Source organism: Salmo trutta, chromosome 5 (assembly GCF_901001165.1).
Source record: "Salmo trutta chromosome 5, fSalTru1.1, whole genome shotgun sequence".
Lineage (NCBI taxonomy): Eukaryota > Metazoa > Chordata > Actinopteri > Salmoniformes > Salmonidae > Salmo > Salmo trutta.
The window spans coordinates 26433881-26459204 of NC_042961.1; the positions used below are offsets into that span (position 1 = coordinate 26433881).

General features: G+C 43.5%; 1 protein-coding gene across 7 annotated transcripts in view; it reads left to right on the forward strand.

Annotated features, from left to right (window-relative positions):
• The window catches only part of kndc1 (kinase non-catalytic C-lobe domain containing 1), a 59950-nt gene that overhangs the window by 12342 nt on the left and 22284 nt on the right, over positions 1-25324 (forward strand). For 6 of the 7 annotated variants that reach the window (XM_029753121.1, XM_029753122.1, XM_029753123.1 and 3 more), the window contains exons 5-16: positions 577-694; positions 800-1581; positions 1840-1954; positions 2236-2307; positions 2541-2602; positions 2764-2922; positions 3201-3278; positions 3415-3502; positions 3628-3817; positions 4005-4807; positions 7856-7994; positions 22356-22603. In XM_029753121.1, the coding sequence (XP_029608981.1) occupies positions 577-694; positions 800-1581; positions 1840-1954; positions 2236-2307; positions 2541-2602; positions 2764-2922; positions 3201-3278; positions 3415-3502; positions 3628-3817; positions 4005-4807; positions 7856-7994; positions 22356-22603 (2854 nt within the window). Of the gene's footprint in view, positions 1-576; positions 695-799; positions 1582-1839; positions 1955-2235; positions 2308-2540; positions 2603-2763; positions 2923-3200; positions 3279-3414; positions 3503-3627; positions 3818-4004; positions 4808-7855; positions 7995-22355; positions 22604-25324 lie in introns of those variants that run through there. The other variant, XM_029753127.1, reaches the window with a different exon arrangement.

Here is a 25324-nt window from a genome sequence, read left to right on the forward strand (position 1 = left end):
GCTGTAGGACTTATTGGGGCCAGCAGGTCAAACAAACAGCTAAAATTAACGAGTCACTCTGAAAAAACGAATCCTGACTCAAGTCAGTAAAAATAGTTGTTCAAAAATAGCAAATCGTTCTCAAACGGCACATCACTACAGATAGGGAAAATCAAAATGGAGGATGTCACAGTCATGCTCTAAAAAGCGAGTCGCACACTCTATATACAATCTCCCAGTAATTTATTGGGTAAAGCGTCAATGTTTCGGCATCATTGTGCCTTCTTCAGGGTCACTAGTCATGCACGAAACCAGAATTTGGCCCAGGAGATAAAACTCAGATATGAAGTTTACACCAATAACAGGATGTATTTTCTTTTGGGAAACAAATGAAATTTGTTTCAACACTGTGTCCTCAACAGTGAGTCATCAACAATGAAATAGCAAAACATATTAAAACCCTGAAGAGCATAGTTTATATTTATATTAATATAATCTGAACGGTAAATGTGAGAAACGTACCATTTCTATATAAACTTACCATTGCGTCATAAAGTACTTTATGTCTAGCTGATATATTATGTGTCTTCCTCTCAGGACCTCCTCTCCCTTGCAGAGGAAAAGCTAGTAGATACCTCTTCCACAGCCCTGTGCCGGAAACTCTCTTCTATAGGACGAAGAGTTCTGTCAATCGAGTCCATCGCAACATTTCAAGGTTTGCCTTTAGACATGGGATATGTCTGTGTATATCTATGTAAATGTACATTTCTATTGTAGTCCACTGTGTCCATAGCCATACTACCTATGTATCTATCCACAGATGGGTGGGATGGCTCTTGGGAGGCTCGATGGCAGCAGCCCAAACCCAACTGGCAGCTCCACAAGAGCATCAGCTCTGAGGACAGTAGCTCCAAAGACCAGGGCATTGTCTCACATACCACGGCAGAGAACGCGGACTTAAACGACTCCAACGGCCTGCATCGGCATCACGTATGTGGAGCCTGGGACTCCACCCTTTGGGCGGACGGTATGGGGGATGTGGAAGAGAATGGATGTGTCAGAGAGGAGGACATGTTTGGTTCTCAGTTGGATAGCAGATCTCAGAATAGTTCTCCTGTACACAGGAGGGCTCAGGAGAGGGCTGGGAGGGTGAGGGGGGTTCTGAATCGTTCCTGCTCCGTTCCAGATTCCAATAATCCCCCCGCATTCCCGCCCGCACCCCATGGGGATATCAGTGTCAATGTATCGGACCTCACGGAGATAGGAGCTGAGGAATGCATGGGGCACGGGTCTGTTTGGAGCAAGAGAGGGGACAGAGAGAAGGCCCCTTATGAGTGCAATGACTCCGAGCAATGGGACTCAGCGAGAGACAGTGAGACATTAGAAGGGGAAAGAGATTCTACCCAGCCCATATGTGGTGGTGAAACCGATTCAGACAGTCAAAGTGGAACACGAGATGAAACCTCTTCGTCCCGCCCAGCTCAAGACCCGGACGTGTTGGTCGACTCTGCTTGCAACATGACTTCAACCTCCAACCTTTACACTCCCAATAATCACATGACTAAAAGCATGCTGTGCCTCAATGAAGAATCTCAGGATGAGGTGAGTTCAAGAATTAGTTTAATGTACTGTACAATGTATGTAGATGTGATGCCTTCGTTTCAGGAAAGTTATTTTTCACAACTCTTCGGGACGGTTTCCCAGACCCAAATTAAGCCTATTCCTGAACTAAAAAGCACTTTCAGTGGTTATTCTTCATTGACCATGGTTTTTTGCCCAGGACTGGCTTAATCTGGGACTGGTGAACTTGGCCAAGAGGGAAAGAAATGTTAACAGTGATTTTTATTGATTGTGACCTAGTGGATCTCTCTGAGGGATCTACTCACACGGAGTGGGCAGAGACTGTCTGTGAATGAGCTATGGGCCCTGTGTCATACCTGCCTCTCCACACTGCAGACCTACTTAGACTACCCAGGTTGGACTCCTCACTTCTTAAGTTAACCAACCACTGATTCTCTGCTCTGTGTAAATCAATTACATGATTTACTAAGCAGTAAGCATCCAATCCCTCACCTTGTCTGGTCTCTGTAAACTACTTTGCTGTTGATTAAATTATAATGAGAAACGTCACTATGGCAGTGGCAATAAATCATTTCAAACTTTGTTCAGTTCGACATACATTTGATGTAATTTATGAAAATGTATTAACCTCTTAGGCTTACTCTTCATTCTTATTCTTTGTTTCCTTCCTGAAAGCATACCTATGCCTGGATACAATGTATGTGGGTTGTGAGGGAGAAGTTCTCTTCTTGAAACCTAAAAACACAGGTATGGCTCTTTTTTCTTATACAGTACACGGTAGTCAGCAATACTCTGTTTGGAATGATAAAGTTACTTCGCCACTTTCCATTTATTCTTTGTCTCTGTTTATTTATTTACAACTGCTGTGACTTCAAATATTCAAAAGTTATCCTGAGAAAAGTGTCTTGAGTAAAGTGTCCGAAGGAACATTCTATGAAATGATGTCACGTTCAATAATTCAACGTGAATTTTCCTCGTAGGATCTTGCGATGCATTTTATCTGGCTCCTGAATTCCAGGATCATGGAATCATAACTGAAAAGGTTTGCCTCAACTTCTGACATTCATCTTTTAAAATAAAACCTTTTTCTCCATCAAGTAGATGCTTTTGATTACTGATTAAGTGGGTGTCATCTGTCTGTCCGTCCATCCATCTGTATGTCTTTCTCTCGGTCCATCCGTCCGTCCTTCTGTCTGTATTTAGGCCTGTGTTTATGGGGTGGCTGCCATCCTATGGGCCACGGCCAAGTTCAACCTGTCAGCCAATCAGAAGCTGGCTATGCCCAGGAAGTTGAAGATGCTGCTGCTGGAGATGGCCAAGAGGACGCCCATCGAGAGACCTTCCATTGTCGTAGCTAAAAAGGTCGTCAACCACTCTAGTGAAAGCACATTCATCTATTCTTCTTTTGATCAATGTTTTAGTAGCAATAATTACATATGTAACATCATTTAGCATTTTTAATAGACGGCAATCGTGACACAATATATTGTGAATGAATGAGCAAAGTTTCTTTACTGTAAAGTGTGTTGCAATTTGAAATGCACTTTAAATGAAGTTTGATTTGATGAACAAATTAACGAATGAAGTATCTTAGGTGCTAAGGTATAAGATTTTATTTTATTATGTTTCTGCTGTTACAGAGCTGTCGGGATAATCTATCACGCCAAGGAACGAACGCTGAAACAGTGTGGACGAAGCTGATCAACAGAGTCCACCCGGTACCACTCCACTGTACCACTGTAGCTACTGTTTGGCAGGGGTAGTGAGAAACATACTGCCCCTCAGAGTGAAAGGGAGGACACATTGCTATTCCATTATTGTCTGTCGAGGATAACTCCCTCCCTTACCTTTCAGCCACTTACAAAGGACATTGATGCAGAGGATCAGAATGGATTGGACAGTAGAGTAAGCTCAAGTCAGGAATCAACACGTATCAAGAGTGGTACGATTAATTCATCTTTTCAGACATTATGTTCAAGCGATTTTGTTGACCTTGCATCTACATACAGATTTGTGATCATCAAATGGTATTGATGTTGTAACTGAGATTGTTGTAACTGTGTGTAGGGTTTGTGCCCATGGCCACTGAGAGCCGATTGGCTCCTGTACCTGGCCCTGTTCCCCATAGCTATCCAATTAGCGGAGCCCCCCAGCTTCCAGAGGCCTTCACTTCCCTTGCCACACACTTCACCCCCATCGTCCTGACCAGGGAGGGGGACACTGAGGAAACTCCCCTTCCTGCTTCAGACATTGAGGAGTAAGCAGTATGCCTCCTTTCTATGGAGATAAGAACTACAGGTCAAGGAATTATTTCACACACCATCGATGTTTTTGCAAGTTGGAGCTTGCCATAGTTGCTTTATTCATTGTGGCAGAGATGTCATTGAATGTCAGCACTGATTTCAAGAATGCATTTTTAATTATCACATAATTTTGTGTTGCAGGGCTATAAGTGAAGTCACAAGAGGCAATGACATCCAGCCTGTGCAAGAGGCCAAGGACCGAGAAACCCCCTCACACCTTGAGGACCTACCCCTACCGCAGTCAAATAGAGACCTACAGGACAACGGACAGGACAGCCCTGCCAATCAAAGGAGCGTGGTCACACATAACCTTTCCTCCACTGCCTCTAGCGGCAGGGCATTGGTCAACTCTCCACCTCCCACCTCCCCCGAACTCAGCAACCAGAGGACTCCCGTTTCAGACCACCCACTCCCTCCTTTGACCACCCAATTGACTTCGTCTTCCTCTTGCCAATCGTCATCCTGCTCTCATCTGACTGGTGGTGGTGTTTTCAACAACTTCCTCTTGCGTCAGGACCCTTTAACAGGGCACTTAACCCTGGTGCCAGTGCAGATAACAGTCCCTGAGTCCCTCCATGGTCTGGAGCTCAATCTGCCCCTGATCTCAAGCTCCAGCTACCTCCAGGGTCAACCCACACATCCACGGGTCCCTAGAGACCATCTGACCCCTGGCCAGGGAGCTGAACCTCTTTTGGAATGCCTTAATGGCAGACCCTCGGACCCCACAGCGTCCATGCCCTATCCCCAAAATGGAGAAGGAGGTCCAAGGACAGGAGAAGGTGAGGGTGAACACCTATCAGAGTCCCATGGACCTCCTCAGGGAGACTCTCCTCCTCCCCCCTCCCCCCTGATGAACCCTTCCCTACAAGAGGTTATTGGCCTGCTCAGGGCAGAGTTTGCCTTTGATGGCTATCTGGAGAATGGTGTAGAGGATCTAGCAATGGGTAAGTAACATGAAGATTGATATTCATTCTCAGGTAGCCTATGGCCCCAGATCTGTTTTGACAACTTCTACGGTTCTTGTCACACCAGTTGGTAAGACCACACAAACAGATATGGCACCAGGCTAGTAGCCCTTTTCTCCCTGTTTTTCCCCCGACTGAATTTGGTTAGGATAATTGCTTTATAGAGAGATAGAGAAAAGATACATTTTATTTGTCACATGCGCTGAATTCAACCTTACAGTGAAATGCTTACTTACAAGACCTTAACCAACAATGCAGTTTTAAGAAAATACAAAGAAAGAGATAAAAGTAACAAATAATTAAAGAGCAGAAATAAAATTACAATAGCGAGGTGATATACAGGGGCTACCGGTACAGAGTCGATGTGCGGGGGCACCGGTTAGTCGAGGTAATTTAGGTAATATGTACATGTGGGTGGCGTTATTAAAGTGACTATGCATAGATAATAACAGAGAGTAGCAACAGCGTAGAAGGGGCTTGGGGGTAGAAGCTGTTTAGAAGCCTCTTGGACCTAGACTTGGCGCTCCGGTACCGCTTGCCGTGCAGTAGCAGAGAGAACAGTCTATGACTAGGGTGGCTTGTCTTTGACAATTTTTAGGGCCTTCCTCTGACACCGCCTGGTATAGAGGTCCTGGATGGCAGGAAGCTTGGCCTCAGTGATGTACTGGGCCGTACACACTACCCTCTGTAGTGCCTTGGGGTCGGAGGCCGAGCAGTTGCCATACCAGGGAGTGATGCAACCCGTCAGGATGCTCTCGATGGTGCAGATGTAAAACCTTTTGAGGATCTGGGATCACATGCCAAATCTTTTCAGTCTCCTGAGGGGGAATAGGTTTTGTCGTGCCCCTTTCACGACTCTCTTGGTGTGCTTGGACCATGATAGTTTGTTGGTGATGTGGACGCCAAGTAACTTGGCGTCCACAAGTTACTCTCAACCTGCTCAGCTACGGCCCCGTACTCGGTCCTCCTTTTCCAGTAGTCCACAATCATTTCCTTTGTCTTGATCATGTTGAGGGAGAGGTTGTTGTCCTTGTACCACATGGTCAGGTCTCACACGGTCAGGTCTCCTTTTGTCCAGGTGTGAAAGTGCAATGTGGAGTGCAATAGAGATTGCATCATCTGTGGATCTGTTGGGGGCGGTATGCAAATTGGAGTGGGTCTAGAGTTTCTGGGATAATTGTGTTTATGTGTACCATGACCAGCCTTTCAAAGCACTTCATGGCTACAGACGTGAGTGCTATGGGTCAGTAGTCATTTAGGCAGGTTACCTTAGTGTTCATGGGCACAGGGACTATGGTGGTCTGCTTGAAACATGTTGGAATTACAGACTGACAGGGTGAGGTTGAACTTGTCAGGGAAGACACCTGCCAGTTGGTCAGCGCATGCTCGGAGTACACGTCCTGGTAATCTGTCTGCCCTGCAGGCTTGTGAATGTTGACCTGATCACACAGTCATCCGGAACAGCTGATTCTCTCATGCATGTTTCAGTGTTACTTGCCTTGAAGCGAGCATAGAAGTTATTTAGCTTGTCTGGTAGGCTTGTGTCACCTGGCAGCTCTCGGCTGTGCTTCCCTTTGTAGTCTGTAATAGTTTGCAAGCCCTGCCATTTCTGACGAGCGTCAGGGCCGGTGTAGTACGATTCGATCTTAGTCCTGTATTGATGCTTTGCCTGTTTGATGGTTCGTAAGAGAGCATAACCGGATTTATAATAAGCTTCCGGGTTAGAGTCACACTCCTTGAAAGCGGCAGCTCTACCCTTTAGCTCAGTGCGAATGTTGCATGTAATCCATGGCTTCTGGTTGGGGTATGTGCGTACAGTCACTGTGGGGACGATGTCATCGATGCACTTATTGATGAAGCCAGTGACTGATGTAGTGTACTCCTCAATGCCATCGGAAGAATCCCGGCACATAGTTTAGCATCTGCTTCATCTGTCCACTTTTATAGACCGAGTCACTGATGCTTCGTGCTTTAATTTTTGCTTGTAAGCAGGAATCAGGAGGATAGAATTATGGTCAGATTTGCCAAATGGATGGCGAGGGAGAGCGTTGTACGCGTCTCTGTGTGTGGAGTAAAGGTGGTCTAAAGTTTTTTTGGTTGCACATTTAAAATGCTGATAGAAATGAGGTAAAACTGATTTAAGTTTCACCTGCGTTAAAGTCCCCGGCCACTAGGAGCGCCACCTCTGGATGAGCGTTTTCCTGTTTGCTTATGGCTGTATACAGCTCATTGAGTAAGGTCTTAGTGCCAGCATCGGTCTGTGGTGGTATGTATACAGATGAAAACTCTAGGTAGATAGTGTGGTCTACAGCTTATCAAGAGGTACGCTACCTCATGCGAGCAAAATCTCAAGATTTATATATCTTATATATCGTGCACCAGCTGTTGTTTACAAATATACATAGGCCGCCACCCCGTGTTTTACCAGAGGCTGCTGTTCTATCCTGCCGAAAGAGTGTATAACCCGCCAGCTGTATGTTAATAATGTCGTCATTCAGCCACGACTGGGTGAAACATAAGATATTACAGTTTTTAATGTCCCGTTGGTAGGATATATGTACTTTTAGTTAGTCACATTTATTTTCCAGCAATTGAACTTTGGCTAACAGTACGGATGGCAAAAGGCACCTCGATCTCTTTCTGCAAAATCTCAGTTTCTTTCTCTAGCGAATGACGGGGATGAGGGCCTGTTCGGGTTTTTGGAGTATATCCTTCCTGTCCGACTCATTAAAGAAAAATGATTAGTCCAATTCAAGGTGAGTAATCGCTGTTCTGATGTCCAGAAGGTATTTTTGGTCATTAGAGACGGTAGCAGCAACATTATGTACAAAAGAAGTTAAGCGATGCGAAAAAAACGAACAAAATTGCACGGTTGGTTAAGAGCCAATAAAATGGAAGCCATCATCTCCGGCGCCATCATACGAGTTGTGACATTAAAGAGTATGATATCTGGTGTGAACTTGTATGACAAGCTTTCTGTCTAAAAACCTGTAATTGATGTACTGTCTCATGTTTATGTGTTTGAAGGGGAGTATTTCCTGTCTCTGAAGGACCTACAGTACCAGACATTCTGCAATGTTGTGAAAGAGAAGTTCTGTGACCTTTACTGGAATGAGGACTTATTGGGAGTGCTACATTGTGTGGTCAACTACAGCCAATTATCTCTGTGAGTATGTCAATGATTGCCTGTTTCATTGGTGATCCAGACACAGGTCTTCTCTCAATAACAGAAGCCTAACAGAAGATAAATGATACAAGTGAAAAAAGATTCACACTTTCATTTATATAGACGGAAAGCATTAGCAAACACTGATCCTGTTCTCACTTCATCTCGAGTAATTCTTTAAAGGGCGCCAAACTTCCTGATTTTGCCACGTTGTTTTTACTTGCTTATTAAGAAATCCTGGCGGCCATGACTGAACCCAAATGAAATTTGTTTTCAGGGTGAGGTTTGATGCGGGTGTTGTTTGGGGGTGTGTTTGCCATTCAATCACAACAAACAAGGGCAGTAGTGAGTAGTGACAACGAGTTAAGCTAAGCTAACTTTGCTACTGAGAGAAGTTTTGATGTTGAGGACTTCTCCCGTCCTGACTGACTCGCCAAACCTGTACTGACCTTGTGTTTAGCCAAGCTGATTGCAACAAGCTTTTTCTCTGTCAAATCACAGCTATGCCAAGATGGCAAGAACCAGTGTTCGGAATGTGTTTCATGAGACACTTGTTTTACAAAACCTTGCTATTGAAGTAGCTTGCAACTTAGTTTCAAAGTTTAGTCATGTAAAGACATGTTACAGTGGACACGATATCAACTGCGAGTTGAATGCCCATTCTTCAATCAGCTCAGCTGTCCTATAACACAATATTCTAGAACTGGCTAGTTTTGTCACGTCTCTCTTTACGTTCGCTGTTAGATCTTTCCCGGGGGACAAATCCCAGCATTACTAACATCCAGACAAATGTATGCTACGTGTAGATATTGCACAAACGTCGCCCAGCTTGAGTTAAGATACATTTATCAACTAAAAATGAATGGGTTTGTTTGACAAAACATTTTCTGCTGTAAATATCATATTGATGTTTTTATAAAGACATTATGCCGACACTTTACCTATCAAATGAAAACACATTGTGTGTAGAGTACATCTTCACATGTATAACCAGATCTAGAATGGCATAGGTATATTTGGCCAAATCTAAGGATTTGTCTGTCTAACCACACACTGACATGCAATGCTCTCTGGGTGAGGTTCTGTCTTCAAGTCTCCAGTGGGTGATGAAGTCGCTTCCATCGATGTCATTTATTACAGGTGGCAGGAGGGGTGGAGTGCATGACACTCCATCCTGGATATGACAGTTTGCCTCAACCCATGGGTCCAGCAGGGAGAGTTCAATAACTACAGGCAGATGTGAGATGCAGAAGGATGGCACCGATGGTATTACTCACCCGGGCCCAGGAGTAGGCTTGTCCATTGGCACTGTGGAAGGAGGCACCTCCTTACAACAAAGACCCGTAAAAACACACAGCACCGATTGCATTGTCAATGGTGGTTATGATAGGTGAATTCCAAGTGATTGTATTTGGAGCTTTGATGACATCAAATGTGACCAACCTGATTCAGGTGTCCTCCATTTTTCTGAAACGGGACTGGCTCAGCCTTGTCTGGTGGTCTGTCATCATTATTTTTGCCCTAGAGAATACACAATGTTGTTGGCATGTTATATTGGTTTGGGGTTAGCTGAAGCCCTTGAATGCTACCTAGCTTCCCTAACTCCATAGCTAGCTAGCTATCTAATTAGCAAATCCAACTTGAAATTAGGTAACGTTAGCAAGTTAGCTAGGTAACGTTAGCTAGCAGGGATCTTCGCTAGCCATTTCGAGTTGGAACATTATTAAAAGCAAGCTGGCTACATCCTATCAAACCTGAACTGCCAATGAATAGGCTAAAGTTAGCATATCTGGCATGATAGCCAATCGAGATCCCTCCACCTTGTAGTTGAAGAAGCTGTTGTTAGCAAGGTAGCTAGCTTGTTAACGTTAGCAATGCAAATATTCCGCTGACATTACACATTAACGAGAGGCTTTGTCTTTCACTAGTTACATCACAGTATCATAGCTAGCCTGGCTCGCTAGCATTATCAAATAATGTAGCTAGCTAGCTAGCTAGCATAACCAACATTTACTCACCGGTCACCCACAACACCAGTCTCAGGTTTGAAGGTTGACAGCACGCAGAAGTATTAGCTAGCTTTGGATGTAATTCATATCCTGGCCACCTGCACAAGATTGTTGAACAACTTTATGGAGGCCCATTTTCACTAGAGCATTTCTTGAGCAATATGTGCATTGCACATCAAGCTATTGCCAAAGATAATGGCATGGGAAGTACCACACCATATTGTCTTGAGAAGACTGTTTCTCTTTGTGTAACAGTTTAGATTCAGTCCCTCTCCTCGCCCCAACCTGGGCTTGAACCAGGGGCCCTCTGCACACATCAACCACTGACACCCCACGAAGCATCATTATCCATCACGCCACAAAAGCCACGGCCCTTGCAGAGCAAGGGGAACAACTACTTCAGGTCTCAGAGCGAGTGATGTCACCCGATTGAAACGCTATTAGCGCGCACCACCGCTAACTAACTAGCCATTTCACATTGGTTACACTCACCCCCCTTTTGACCTCCTTCTTTTCCGCAACAACCAGTGATCCTGGTCAACAGCATCAATGTAAAAATGTAGGTTCCGTCCCTCTCCTCGCCCCTACCTGGGCTCGAACCAGGGACCCTCTGCCCACATCAACAACTGACACCCACGAAGCATCGTGCCACAAAAGCCGCGGCCCTTGCAGAGCAAGGGGAACGACTACTTCAGGTCTCAGAGCGAGTGACGTCACCCGATTGAAACGCTATTAGCGTGCACCACCGCTAAATAACTAGCCATTTCACATAGGTCACATTTGCATAATCTTGTTTACCCACAAGTCAAATTATCTCATGAAAGTTTGTCATTTCCTGTTTTACTCCTGGGGGGAATGCCGTTAACAATTGTGATTACCTTTGTGCAAAGGAAGGAAACAAACTCTTGGCCAAACCCATCCCTTCTGCTATTTTCACCCATGTTTATCATGGCCAAAAAGCAGATTTTTGTTTTCATATTTTTTTTATTTTTACAATACAGCCAATTTTGACTTTGTGGCTGCAAAAACTAGTGGAAACAGTTTATCTTCCTCGCACTGGCTTGAAAATCACCGCACCAGTTTAAGCACCAACTTCGCCCAATCCTGATTCATCAAATAATCAACCAACAAAAACCCCAAACCAGGAACTGCTGCTGCTCTTAATCACATAATTCTACGTGAGCCTTGACAGATTCTCGCCATTTTATCGGTCCACGAGAATCAATCCACGACAGATTACTCCGTGCATGACAATTCTCCCTAGGCATTAATGTGTTAATTATGTTGACATAATTGTAATCCAAACCCAACCTTTGTGTACATTGTGACAAACTTACTTAAAAAACGCTGTTTTAGACGAGACTGACTTTATGACCAAAATTATCCTATTTACACTTTGTAGTCAATTCTGACCCTAAAATAATTGTTTTGGACTCATATCGATGCCATATACGCCATTTTCAAAAAGAGCAGTTGCTTTTTCGATTCAGTCACTCTTTAATTTACACCCTTAAAAAATAATGCCTCTGTCCTAAAACTGTCTTTAGCTGTCAATACTATAAGAAGGATATTGTTCTCCTTAAAAGTATTCTCTGTCAACAAGCTTAGTTTGTCTCTCTGAGCAGGGGAAAAGCCCAAAATTGGCAGTGTTTGTGTTTAGAATGTTAATTTCTCTCATGTGAGTCCTCAACAACAATAGGCACTTTAGATGCTACAACCACTCCCCCTTACACACACATGCACGCACACTCCATTCATAATCAGCATTCACAGAAGATGCACTTCAGACACACACTTCCACTGGCTCTGGCTTTCTCCAGCAAGTTTTTTGTTTGTCTCGAGAATATTGGCTTGGCACCATTAATGAGCTACTTATGGTTCTTCCTGCCTTGTCTTTAACAGAGTCTTAAGGATCCTTGAGGAGTGTACATGAATGAAGGAAAAGGTGAAATAAGGACTCACCCCTTTTTTCTTCCTACTTATGCAGACCAAGACAGATGGAGGGGCACATGAGTGTGGTGAGGAGAGGTGCAGCTTGTCAGTTTACTTAGATACTGTTTCATCTCATTGTTGCCGTGCTCTTAACGGCTGGGGCAGTGTGTTGAGATCATTTTTAATCTTCTGTGGTGTTGAGACAGACTGAGATCACAGCCTTGGACAGACAGACAAACAATGCTCTGAGTGGAGATTTTAGACTGTCAGCTGGAGTAGCCTTTCACTGCTAGGGCAGCTTATTGGAAAGATGATGCCGGAAGGGATGGCTGCTGTTTTATTGGCTCCCAACAGTGCTATTTTGTTACTAGTTTTTTCGCATTATTTGCAACTTATTTTGTACATGATGTTGCTGCTACCATCTCTTATGACCGAAAGAGCTTCTGGACATCAGAACAGCGATTACTCACCTCGAATTGGACTAATAATTTTTCTTCAATGAGTCGGACGGGAAGGATATACTCCAAACACCCGAACAGGCCCTCATCCCCGTCATTCGCTGGAGAAAGAAACAGAGATTTTGTGTAAAGAGATCGAGGTGCCTTGTGAGGATCAGGCGACGAGTGGCTAATCTGCCTTTGCCATCCGTACTGCTGAAAGCACGTATATCCTACCAACGGGATATTAAAAACGTTAATATCTTCTGTTTCCCCTGAGTTGTGGCTGAACGACAAGATTAATAACATACAGCTGCCGGGTTTTATACTCTATCGGCAGGATAGAACAGCAGTCACTGGTAAGACACAGGGCGGGGGCCTATGCATATTTGTAAACAGCAGCTGGTGAACAATATCGAAGGAAGTCTTGAGGTTTTGCTCGCCTGAGGTAGAGTATCTCTTGCTAAGCTGTAGACCACACTATCTACCTAGAGAGTTTACCTGTATTTTTTGTAGCTGTCTACATACCACCACAGACCAATGCTGGCACTAAAACCGCACTCCGTCAGCTGTATACCGCCATAAGCAAACAGGAAAAGGCTCATCCAGAGGTGGCGCTCCTAGTGGCCGGGAACTTTAATGCAGGGAAACTTAAATCAGTTTCACCTAATTTCTATCAGCATGTTAAATGTGCAACCGGGGGGGGGGGACGAGGACGACTCTAGACCACCTTTACTCCGCACACAGAGACACGTACAAAGCTCTCCCTCGCCCTTCATTTGGCAAATCTGACTACTTTACAAGCAAAAATTAAAGCAGGAAGCACCAGTGACTCGATCTATAAAAAAAAGTGACATGAAGTCACATGAAGCAGATGCTAAACTACAGGACTGTTTTGCTAGCACAGACTGGAATATGTTCCCGGGATTCTTTCCGATGGCATTGAGGAGTAAACCACATCAGTCACTGGCTTCATCAATAAGTGCATCGATGACGTCGTCCCCACAGTGACTGTACGTACAAACCCCAACCAGAAGCCATGGATTACAGGCAACATTCACACTGAGCTAAAGGGTAGAGCTGCTGCTTTCAAGGAGCGGGACTCTAACCCGGAAGCTTACAAGAAATCCCGCTATGCCCTCTGACGAACCATCAAACAGGCAAAGCATCAATAAAGGACTAAGATCGAATCGTACTACACATACTCCGATGCTTAGACTACAAAAGTAAGTACAGCCGAGAGCTGCCCAGTGACAAGAGCCTACCAGACGAGCTAAATAACTTCTATGCTCGCTTCGAGGCAAGTAAAACTGAAACATGCATGAGAGCATCAGCTGTTCCGGACGACTGATTGATCACGCTCTCCACAGCCGATGTGAGTAAGACCTTTAAACAGGTCAACATTCATGCAGCCAAAATGCGGTCAGAGACCTTCTAGAGCAGCACCGCCCCCTCAAGATTCTGAGCCTGCTTGGCATGGTTGGTCCTGCAAAGCCAAAGCTCCCTGAAGGGAGAGCATAATATACAAGGACATTCTCAAAGCTGCTAATGAGAACCTTGACGACCTTGTACCTAGCTGGTGGGGATTCCAGTGGGGTGCCCCCACCCAGGCAATGACAGTGCTGGCAACACTAGCTGCAGTAACCCATGGGGAGGGGGTCACACTTGGACATTCAGAGAGGGGGCATATTATTGTGGCCCTGGTGGCACAAAATCAAAGGTCTGACTGCACAGAGATGCTTGGGAATATGGTCACTACAGGGGACCAGGTTGTGGGTGTTTCAGGGGAAGGGGGTATATCTGACCTCCATCATCTAGGACGTGACAATGGTTAATCAAATCTCCCCGTTTCTGCCCATTTTTTTGCGTGGTTTTGCAGGCCTTCTCATAAGACTGCAACTGTATATGCATTTGTAAATCAAGACCTTTGAGTTGGGCTCTGGGATGGTGCAACTGTTGAGAATCTGTGTCTATGGTTGTTGTGGGGGAAAGGGGTTGTGTGTGTGTGTGTGTGTGTGTATCCCACAACTGTTGCGAGAGAGTAAAATATGTTAGGGACAATATAGGATGATTCACAATAATTGTTTGCTAATATAATAATTGGTTGCCATAATGTAATTTTGGTAATGGCTGGACTGGTGAGAGGTAAAATCATTTGCATAAATTGCCTATATTATTACAAATATTAATAGCTAATTATGGAAAATAAGATAAACTGGATTTTTAAAGTATGTGTATATATATATACACACACACACACACTTTAAAAATATAATTGTTTTATTTTTGGGGGGGCCATATATATAATACAAATCGAGGTGAGTGTGATGGAAATGCATTTGGCGGTTGATCTGCTTCTGTTCTGTGGCTGTCACTGTGTGTTCTTTAAAAAGGATGGGTCCCGGTCTCTCCGGGGCTATGGGATCCGGGGTGGGTTGGGGGTGATCTGCCGGGCATTGGGATGACAACCCAACTCGGGATGATGAGGGCTTTTAGCGGATGGAATAGTGGGGACCAATTGTAGGTTTACTTCATAGCAATGCAGATATCATGGTACAGCTATATAGACAATCAATGATCATGTTATTTTTTAATGGTACGTTTACAAACATATATTTTGATAAATAGAATTGAAACTTGTCTCATTATGGTAAGTGGTGAAATAAGTATAGCCAGTTATAATTGTAATGGCTTAGCAGATAATAAGAAAAGACCATCAGTATTTACCTGGCTAAAAAAGAAAAGAAATATAATATCTATTGTTCACAGGAAACTCATTCAACAATTTTAGATGAAGTTTGGTGGAAAAAAGACTGGGGGGGCGAAATATATTTCTCCCATGGGCAAAGAAATTCAAAAGGGGTGATGATCCAAATGTGCAAATTGTCCAAACAGATCATCAAGGTAGATTATTTTAAATATGTTATTGGACAATAAACAGATATGGCTTATTAACCTATACGGTCCAAATAATGATGATCCAAGCTTCCTTGAAAATATATCTAAGAATTGATCAACTCTACAAGCAACACTAGACTCTATTACTATGGTGGGGGATTTTAATACGGTTTTAAATACCTCTATGGACCGTAAAGGAAATCACACTACAAACTATCACCCTCAGGCACTTAAGGAAATCAGGAATGTCATGGCTATAATGGAATTAGTGGATATATGGAGGCATAAATACTCTGACCTAGTGAGATATACTGTACATTGCGGAAGCTGAATCAAGCTAGTCATCTTGATTACCTTCTTATGTCATTCTCTCTGGCACCAAAAGTTTAAAAAGTGTTGATAAGGGACAGAATGCGGTCGGATCATCACATAATTAGCATATATATTACTCTTACAGAATTTCCACGTGGGCAAGGATATTGGAAATTTAATCAAAGCCTACTGGATGATAACTTGTTTATAACTAGGACAGAAGAATTTATAACTGACTTTTTCCGACATAACATAGGTACAGCAGATCCCCTTATTGTATGGGACACTTTTAAATGTGCCTTTAGAGGCCATGCAATTCAGTACTCATCTATAAAACAAAAGCAATTTAGATCAAAAGAGTCCATATGAACGAAGGAAATTGAAGGACTAACGGCTCAGTTAGATAGCAACAAAAACTGTACCATAAACTGTACCATAGAGGCACAGAATAAGTTAGAGGAAAAACAAAAAGAAATGGAGGAACTTATTCAGATCCAGTGTAATATATTATAAAAATAAAGTGAACTGGATGCAATATGGGGGAAAAAAATCACCAAATTATTTTTCAATCTTCAACATAGAAATGCTACCAAAATGTTTTATTGAAACTTGTTACAAATGATGGAGTCACACATGATTCACCAAATTAGATTTTGTGTCACGGCTGTCATAGTGAAGAGAGGACCAAGGCGCAGCGGGTTGCATGTTCATCATTATTATTTATTAAATAAATGTGAACACGGAAAAAAACAATAAACAAAGAGAACGACAGACAACAGTTTCACAGGCTACGACAACTAGCAGTGCGAAATACAACTACCCACAATTAACAACCCCAAATACATACCTATATATAGGACTCTCAATCAGAGGAAAATAGAAACACCTGCCTCCAATTGAGAGTCCACACCCAAACCTAAACATAGAAAAACTAAACTAGACAGAACGTAGAACATACAACCTAGAACATACCCAACACCCAGAACTAACAAATCACACACCCTAAACACAACCAACCACCCTGAACCAACCAAAACAAATACCCTCTGCCACTTCCTGACCAAACTACAATACACATAATACCTAAACTGGTCAGGATGTGACATTTTGAAAGAGGAAGTAAAGTACTTTAAGAATGTTTTCTTTTCAGTCTCCTCCATCTAGGCTAATTGTATGAATTTTATTCCTGTTAATAATGTAAAATGAACATCTGTAAAGAAAGACTCTTGTCGAGGCCAAATTACAGAGGAGGAACTTATTGATGCAATTAAAGCATTTATGGCTGGGAAAACTCCAGGGCTGGATGGCATACCAGTGGAAGTACACCAAACTTTTTTTTATATACTCAGAGGACCATTATTAGCATGTTTTAACCACTCCCATATAAACGGTAGATTATCGGAATACGCAACAAGAAGGTCTGATTTCATTATTACTGAAACAGGATCCAAGTGGTATATATAAAGATTCAGTCCGTTTAAAAATTGGAGGCCTCTTACACTTTAGTGTTGTGGTGCAAATATTCTAGCTAAATGCTTGGCGCATAGAATTAAAAAGGTATTGTCAGATATTATTCATCCTAATCAGAGAGGTTTTTTACATGGACGATACATTGGAGATAATATAAGACAAGTACTGGAAACAATAGAATACTATGAAATATCAGGGACACCAGGCCTGGTTTTCATAGCTAATTTTGAAAAGGCTTTTGATAAAGTATGACTGGAGTTTATATATAAATGCCTAGAATATTTCCATTTTGGAGAATCTCTTATAAAATAGTTTAAAGTTATGTATAATAACCCTAGGTGTAAAATAGTAAATAATGGCTAACTCTCAAAGTTTTAAACTGTCAAGTGGAGTAAAACAAGGTTGTCCACTATTGGCATATCTATTTATTATTGCCATCAAAATGTTAGCTGTTAAAATTAGATCCAACAATAATATTAAAGGATTAGAAATCCGTGATTTAAAACAAAGGTGTCATTGTATGCTGATGATTCATGTTTTATTTTAAAACCACAATTAGAATCCCTCCACAGCCTCAGAGGATCTACATACTTTTGCTAACCTCTCTGGATTAAAACGAAATTATGATAAGTGTTACATTACCGTGAAAATGTTACATTACCGTGTAGTTTACCAATAAAATGGTCTGACGGGGATGTGGACATACTCAGTATACAAATCCCGAAAGAAAGAAATGATCTCACTCCAATACATTTTTGTAGAAATTTAGCAAAAAATAGATAAGATCTTGCTACAATGGAAAGGAAAATACCTGTCTATTTGTGGAAGAATCACCCTGATTAACTCTTTAGTCATATCCCAGTTGACCTATTTGCTTATGGTTTTGCCTACACCTAGTGACCTGCTTTTTAAATTATATGAACAAAAAATATTCCATTTGATTTGGAATGGCAAGCCAGGCAAAATTTAAAGGGCCTATTTATATAACGAATATGAATTCAGAGGGCAGAAATTACTAAATATTAAAGCATTAGACCTCTCACTAAAGGCATCAGTCATGCAAAAGTTATACTTAAATCCAAAATGGTTCTCTAGTAATTTAGTAAGAATGTCTCACCCCATGTTCAAGAATGGCCTTTTTCTCTTTATTCGGATTACAACTGCTCACTTTTGGGTATTTGAAAACAAAATAATCTCCAAAATGTTATTTTTTAAACAAGCCTTAGAAAGTTGATTGCAATTTCAGTTTAATCCACCTGAAAAGACAGAACAAATAATACAACAAATATTGTGGTGAACTCAAATATACTAATTGATTAAAAAAAAATAATTCTATAAACTTTAAAAAAAAATTATTTAAAGGATATATGTGTAAATGATATCATAAATAGGACTGGTGGATAAATTGAAGGTTGAAGCCTAAGTGTTATTGTTTATTAGTTTACTCCAATTGGGGGAAGGGTGGTAGGGTTTGCAGGGAATAATAAATGTATATTAGAGAAAAAAAATGTATGTATGTATGTATGTATGTATGTATGTGTGTATACAGTGGCTTGCGAAAGTATTCACCCCATTGGCATTTTTCCTATTTTGTTGCCTTACAACCAGGAATTAAAATAGATTTTTGGGGGGTTTGTATCATTTGATTTACACAATATGCCTACCACTTTGAAGATGCTAAATATTTTTCACTGTGAAACAAACAAGAAATAAGACAAAAAAAGAAAACTTGAGCGTGCATGACTATTCACCCCCCCAAAAGTCAATATTTTGTAGAGCCACCTTTTGCAACAATTACAGCTGCAAGTCTCTTGGGGTATGTCTCTATAAGCTTGGCACATCGAGCCACTGGGATTTTTGCCCATTCTTCAAGGCAAAACTGCTCCAGCTCCTTCAAGTCGGATGGGTTCCGCTGGTGTACAGCAATCTTTAAGTCATACCACAGATTCTCAATTGGATTGAGGTCTGGGCTTTGACTAGGCCATTCCAAGACATTTAAATGTTTCCCCTTAAACCACTCGAGTGTTGCTTTAGCAGTATGCTTAGGGTCATTGTCCTGCTGGAAGGTGAACCTCCGTCCCAGTCTCAAATCTCTGGAAGACTGAAACCGGTTTCCCTCAAGAATTTCCCTGTATTCCATCATTCCTTCAATTCTGACCAGTTTCCCAGTCCCTGCTGATGAAAAACATGGCAGGGACTAGGAACCAGGATGGTGTCTCAGGGAGATGAAAGGTGTTGGGTTTGTGCCAGACATTGCGTTTTCCTTGATGGCCAAAAAGCTCAATTTTCGTCTCATCTGACCAGAGTACCTTCTTCCATATGTTTGGAGAGTCTCCCACATGCCTTTTGGCGAACACCAAATGTGATTGCTTATTTTTTTCTTTAAGCAATGGCTTTTTTTCTGGCCACTCTTCAGCTCTGTGGAGTGTATGGCTTAAAGTGGTCCTATGGACAGATAGTCCAATCTCTGCTGTGGAGCTTTGCAGCTCCTTCAGTGTTATCTTTGGTTTCTTTGTTGCCTTTCTGATTAATGCCCTCCTTGCCTGGTCCATGAGTTTTGGTGGGTGGCCCTCTCTTGGCAGGTTTGTTGTGGTGACATATTCTTTCACATTTCTTTATAATGGATTTAATGGTGCTCAGTGGGATGTTCAAAGTTTCAGGTATTTTTTTATAACCCAACCCTGATCTGTACTTCTCCACAACTTTGTCCCTGACCTGTTTGGAGAGCTCCTTGGTCTTCATGGTGCCACCCCTTGTTTAGTGGTGTTGCAGACTCTGGGGCCTTTCAGAACAGGTGTATATATACTGAGATCATGTGACACTTAGATTGCACACAGGTGGACTTTATTTAACTAATTATGTGACTTATGAAGGTAATTGGTTGCACCAGATCTTATTTTGAATACATAAACACGCACCACTTCTCCGTTTTTAATTTGTTTTAATTTTTTGAAACAAGTTATTTTTTTCACTTCACCAATTTTGGCTATTTTGACTATCACATGAAATCCAAATAAAATCAATTTAAATTACAGGTTATAATACAACAAAATAGGAAAAATGCCAAGGGGGATGAATACGTTTGCAAGGCACTGTGTACACACACACACACACATATATATATATATACCCCAAAAAATATATAGGGGATTGAAAATGATGCAGACAATTACATTGATGGAAGCAACAATCTATCCGCAATATTACAGCTGATCCACCCCTTACGAAAATAAAATAATAAACATTTACAAAGCCACGGGCCAGACGGATTACCAGGACTTGTACTCCGAGCATGCCCTGACCAACTGGCAAGTGTCTTCACTGACATTTTCAACCTCTCTCTGTCTGAGTCTGTAATACTAACATGTTTCAAGCAAACCACCATAGTATGTGCCCAAGAACACTAAGGTAACCTGCCTAAAGGACTACCGACCAGTAGCACTCACCTCTGTAGCCAGGAAGTGCTTTGAAAGGTTGGTCATGGCTCACATCAACACCATTATCCCAGAAATCCTAGAAACCACTCAAATTTGCATACCGCCCCAACAGATCCACAGATCATGCAATCTCTATTGCGCTCCACACTGTCCTTTCACACCTGGACAAAAGGAACACCCATGTGAGAATGCTATTCATTGACTACAGCTCAGCGTTCAACACCATAGTGCCCTCAAAGCTCATCACTTTGGGGCCTCCGCCAGGTGGTAAGTGTAGGTAACAACACGCTGATCCTCAACGCGGAGGCCCCTTAGGGGTGCGTGCTCAGTCCCCTCCTGTACTCCATGTTCACTCATGACTGCACGGCCAGGCACGAGTCCAACACCATCATTAAATTTGTCGATGACACAACAGTGGTAGGCCTGATAACCAACAATGATGAGACAGCCTATAGGGAGGAGGTCAGAGACCTGACCATGTGGTGCAAGGACAACAACCTCTCCCTCAACTTGATCAAGACAAAGGAGATGATTGTGAACTACAGGAAAAGGAGGACTGAGCACGCCCCCATTCTCATCGACGGGGCCGTAGCGGAGCAGGTTGAGAGTTTCAAGTTCCTTGGCGTCCACATCACCAACAAACTAACATGGTCCAAGCACACCAAGACAGTCGTGAAGAGGGCACGACAAAACCTATTCTCCCTCAGGAGACTGAAAAGATTTGGCATGGGTCCTCAGATCCTCAAAAGGTTTTACAGCTGCACCATCGAGGGCATCCTGACGGGTTGCATCACTGCCTGGTATGGAAACTGCTCAGCCTCTGACTGCAAGGCACTACAGAGGGTAGTGCGTACGGCCCAGCCACCCTAGTCATAGACTGTTCTCTCTGCCGTGTGGTACCGGGGCGGTACCGGGGCGCCAAGTTTAGGTCCAAAAGACTCCTTAACAGCTTCTACCCCCAAGCCATAAGACTCCTGAATATCTATCAAATGGCTACCCAGACTATTTGCATTGCCCCCCCCCCCTCTACACTGCTGCTACTCTGTTCTAATCTATGCATAGGTACTTTAATAACTCTACCAACATGTACATATTACCTCGATTACCTTGACACCAGTGCTCCCGCACATTGACCCTGTACTGGTAACCCCCTGCTATTGTTATTTACTGCTGCTCTTTAATTATTTGTTATTCTTATCTCTTACTTTTTTTAGGTATTTTCTTAAAACTGCGTTGTTGGTTAAGCTCTTGTAAGTAAGCATTTCACTATAAGGTCTACACCTGTTGTATTTGGCGCATGTGACAAATACATTTTGATTTGGTGCTGGAACACTCGGCTTTGGATACAAACAGAACAACTCTACTTTGGATAAAAACAGTTTTGGACCACTCAACCCCAGCAGTCAGCTGCTAAGGAGCCGCTAAGGCTTAATTTGTTTTGAAAGCTAATTATTGATTGTTTTGTTCTGATTAATTCACTTATGTTGGCCAACTTAATCGTTTTAATTATGCCTGTGAGGAGTGGGCTTGTTTCAATTATCTGTCTAGATTTCTCATAATATGATTATTTGTCTGAACTTTCAGTATCTGCTGTGTTTTCGTATTTACTGAGTTGTTATTCCCACTATTTTCTTTGCATTGTTTTTGTTGTGTCTAATTACTGTCTGATGTTTCAATTACTTTTCAGTCTGAGCTCTTATAGTCTGTGTTCCATTTTATTGAATTAGTGTGTTTTGCCTGTTTTTGTCCGTGTTTATGTGTTTGTCTAGTGGTCGGTGTGTGGCTGTGATGTTTGACTAGCTGTGACTGACTGTTGTTATGTGTTTACTCTCTCCCTCTCTCTGGCTGCTGATGTGCCACATGTAGAGGCTCTAATGAACAGTCTCCATCAAAGCCATGGCAAAGGGCAGCCACCTCACCCCTGAGGGCTGCCAGCTGTAGAGCGGAGGAGAGGGAGGCAGTGCGGCGTGGTCATGTCGACCTGAACGGCAACCTGCACCACAGTGGACCTGTAGCTTCAGATGCGTGGGAGAGATTTGAGAGACACCAGAGAGCCCTGTCTGCACACAGAGAAGATACTGAATCAGAGGAGGGTCAACATCATGGCTGCCCAGGTAGGAAAGGAAATACTGTAACTTTACAACTTTCATCACTGTTAACATTACTTCAATAACTTGTCTCTGTTACCATTACTTCACAACTGAAGGAAGTGTGAGGATGGGGTGCTGTGGGATTATTTAAGATATGCTTTGAGCCTCCCGAGTGGCGCATCGGTCTAAGGCACTGCATCGCTGTGTTGTGGCTTCACTACAGCCTGGGGTTCGATCCCGGGTTTTGGCACAACCGGCCGTGAGCGGGAGTCAATCAATCAAATGTAATTCATAAAGCCCTTCTTACATCAGCTGATGTCACATAGTGCTGTACAGAAACCCAGCCTAAAACCCCAAACAGCAAGCAATGCAGGTGTACTACGGTCACTAGGAAAAACTCCCTAGGACGAAACCTAGAGAGGAACCAGGCTGTGAGGGGTGGCCAGTCCTCTTCTGGCGGTGCCAGGTTGAGATTATAACAGAACATGGCCAAGATGTTCACATGTTCATAGATGACCAGCAGGGTCAAATAATAATAATCACAGTGGTTGTAGAGGGTGCAACAGGTCAGCACCTTAGGAGTAAACGTCAGTTGGCTTTTCATAGCCGATCATTCAGAGTATCTCTACCGCTCCTGCTGTCTCTAGAGAGTTGAAAACAGCAGGTCTGGGACAGGTAGCACGTCCAGTGAACAGGTCAGGGTTCCATAGCCGCAGGCAGAACAGTTGAAACTGGAGCAGCAGCACGACCAGGTGGACTGGGGACAGCAAGGAGTCATCAGGCCAGGTAGTCCTGAGGCATGGTCCTTGGGCTCAGGTCCTTTGAGAGAAAGAGAGAAAAAGAGAGAGAGAATTAGAGAGAGCATACTTAAATTCACACAGGACACCGGATAAGACAGGACAAATACTCCAGATATAACAGACTGACCCTAGCCCCCCAACACAAACTATTGCAGCATAAATACTGGAGGCGGAGACAGGAGGTGTCAGGAGACGCTGTGGCCCCATCCGACGATAACCACGGACAGGGCCAAACAGGCAGGATATAACCCCACCCACTTTGCCAAAGCACAGCCCCCACACCACTAGGAGGCAGCTCCTTATGGGAGTCCCATAGGGCGGCGCACAATTGGCCCAGTGTTGTCTGAGTTAGGGGAGGGTTTGTCCGTCGGGCTTTACTTGGCTCATCGCGCTCTAGTGACTCCTTGTGGTTGGCCGGGCACCTGCAAGGTGATTATGGTCGTCAGTTGAACAGTGTTTCCTCCGACACATTGGTACAGCTGGTTTTCGGGTTAAATGTGCGGGTGTAAAGAAACGCGGCTTGGTGGGTCATGTTTCGGGGGACGCATGACGCGACCTTCACCTCTCCCGAGCCCGTTGGGGAATTGCAGCGATGAGATAAGATCGTAATCACGAAATTGGGGAGAAAAAAGGGGTCAAATTACAACAACAACAAAAATGCTTTGAAGTAGTAGGGTTTTAGATGTGCCACCTCTGGCAAGAGACCAGAGATGGCAGAGCGGAGTGCTCGGGTTGGGGTGTAGGGTTTGGGCATAGCCTGAAAGTAGGGAGGGGCAGTTCCTCTTGCTGCTCCATTGGAAAGTACCATGGTCTTGTGGTGGATGCAAACTTTGACTGGAAGCCAGTGGAGTGTGAAGGGGAGTGGTGTGACATGGGAGAACTTTGGAAGGTTGAACACCAGGTGGGTTGCAGCGTTCTGGATAAGTTGCATGGGTTTGATGGCACAAGCGGGGAGCCCAGCCAACAGCGAGTTGCAGTAGTCCAGACGGGAGATGACAAGTGCCTCAATTAGGACATGCTCCACTTCCTGTGTAAGGTAGAGTCGTACTCTACGGATGTTGTAGAGCATGAACCTGCAGGAGTGAGTCACTGCTTTGATGTTTGCAGATAACAACAGGGTGTTGTCTAGGGTCACGTCAATGTTCTTTGCACTCTGGAAGGGGGACACCGTGGAGTTGTCAACCATGATGGAGAGGTCTTTGAGTGGCCAGGCCTTCCCCGGGAGGAAGAGCAGGTCTGTCTTGTCGAGGTTGAGCTTGAGATGGTGGGCCGACATCCAAGCTGAAATATCTGGTAGGCATGCAGAGATGTGTGTCGCCACCTGAGTGTCAGAAGGGGGGAAGGAGAAAAGTAGTTGTGTGTCATCCGCATAGCAATCATAGGAGAGGATATGACAGAGACAAGTTTCTTGGTGTATAGAGAGAAGAGGGCCTAGAACCGAGCCCTGGGGGGCACCAGCAGTGAGAGGACATGGTGCAGACACACATCCTCTCCACGTCACCTGGAGCAGCCTGCCAGGTAGAATGCAATCCAAAAGTGTGTAGAGCCTGAGAAGCCCAGCCCTGAGAGGGTGGAGAGGAGGATCTGATGGTTCACAGTGTGGAAGGTAATGGATAGATTTAGGAGGATGAGAACAGAGGATAGTGATTTAGCTTTGGCAGTGTGGAGAGCCTCCGTAACACAGAGAAGAGCAGTCTGTTGAGTGACTCGTTTTGAAGCCTGTCTGGTTAGGGTCAAGAAGATTGTTCTGAGAGAGATAGCGAAAGAGTTGGTCAGAGACAGCACGCTCAAGTTTTTTGGAAAGAAAAGAAAGAAGGGCTACCGGTCTGTAGTTTTTGACGTCACAGGAGTCAAGTAGGAAAGAAATTAATCGAAGGCAGACGTCAGGGGGTTGAAGTCACCAAGTACGAAGAGCCGTAAGCCATCATCAGGAAATTAGCTTACC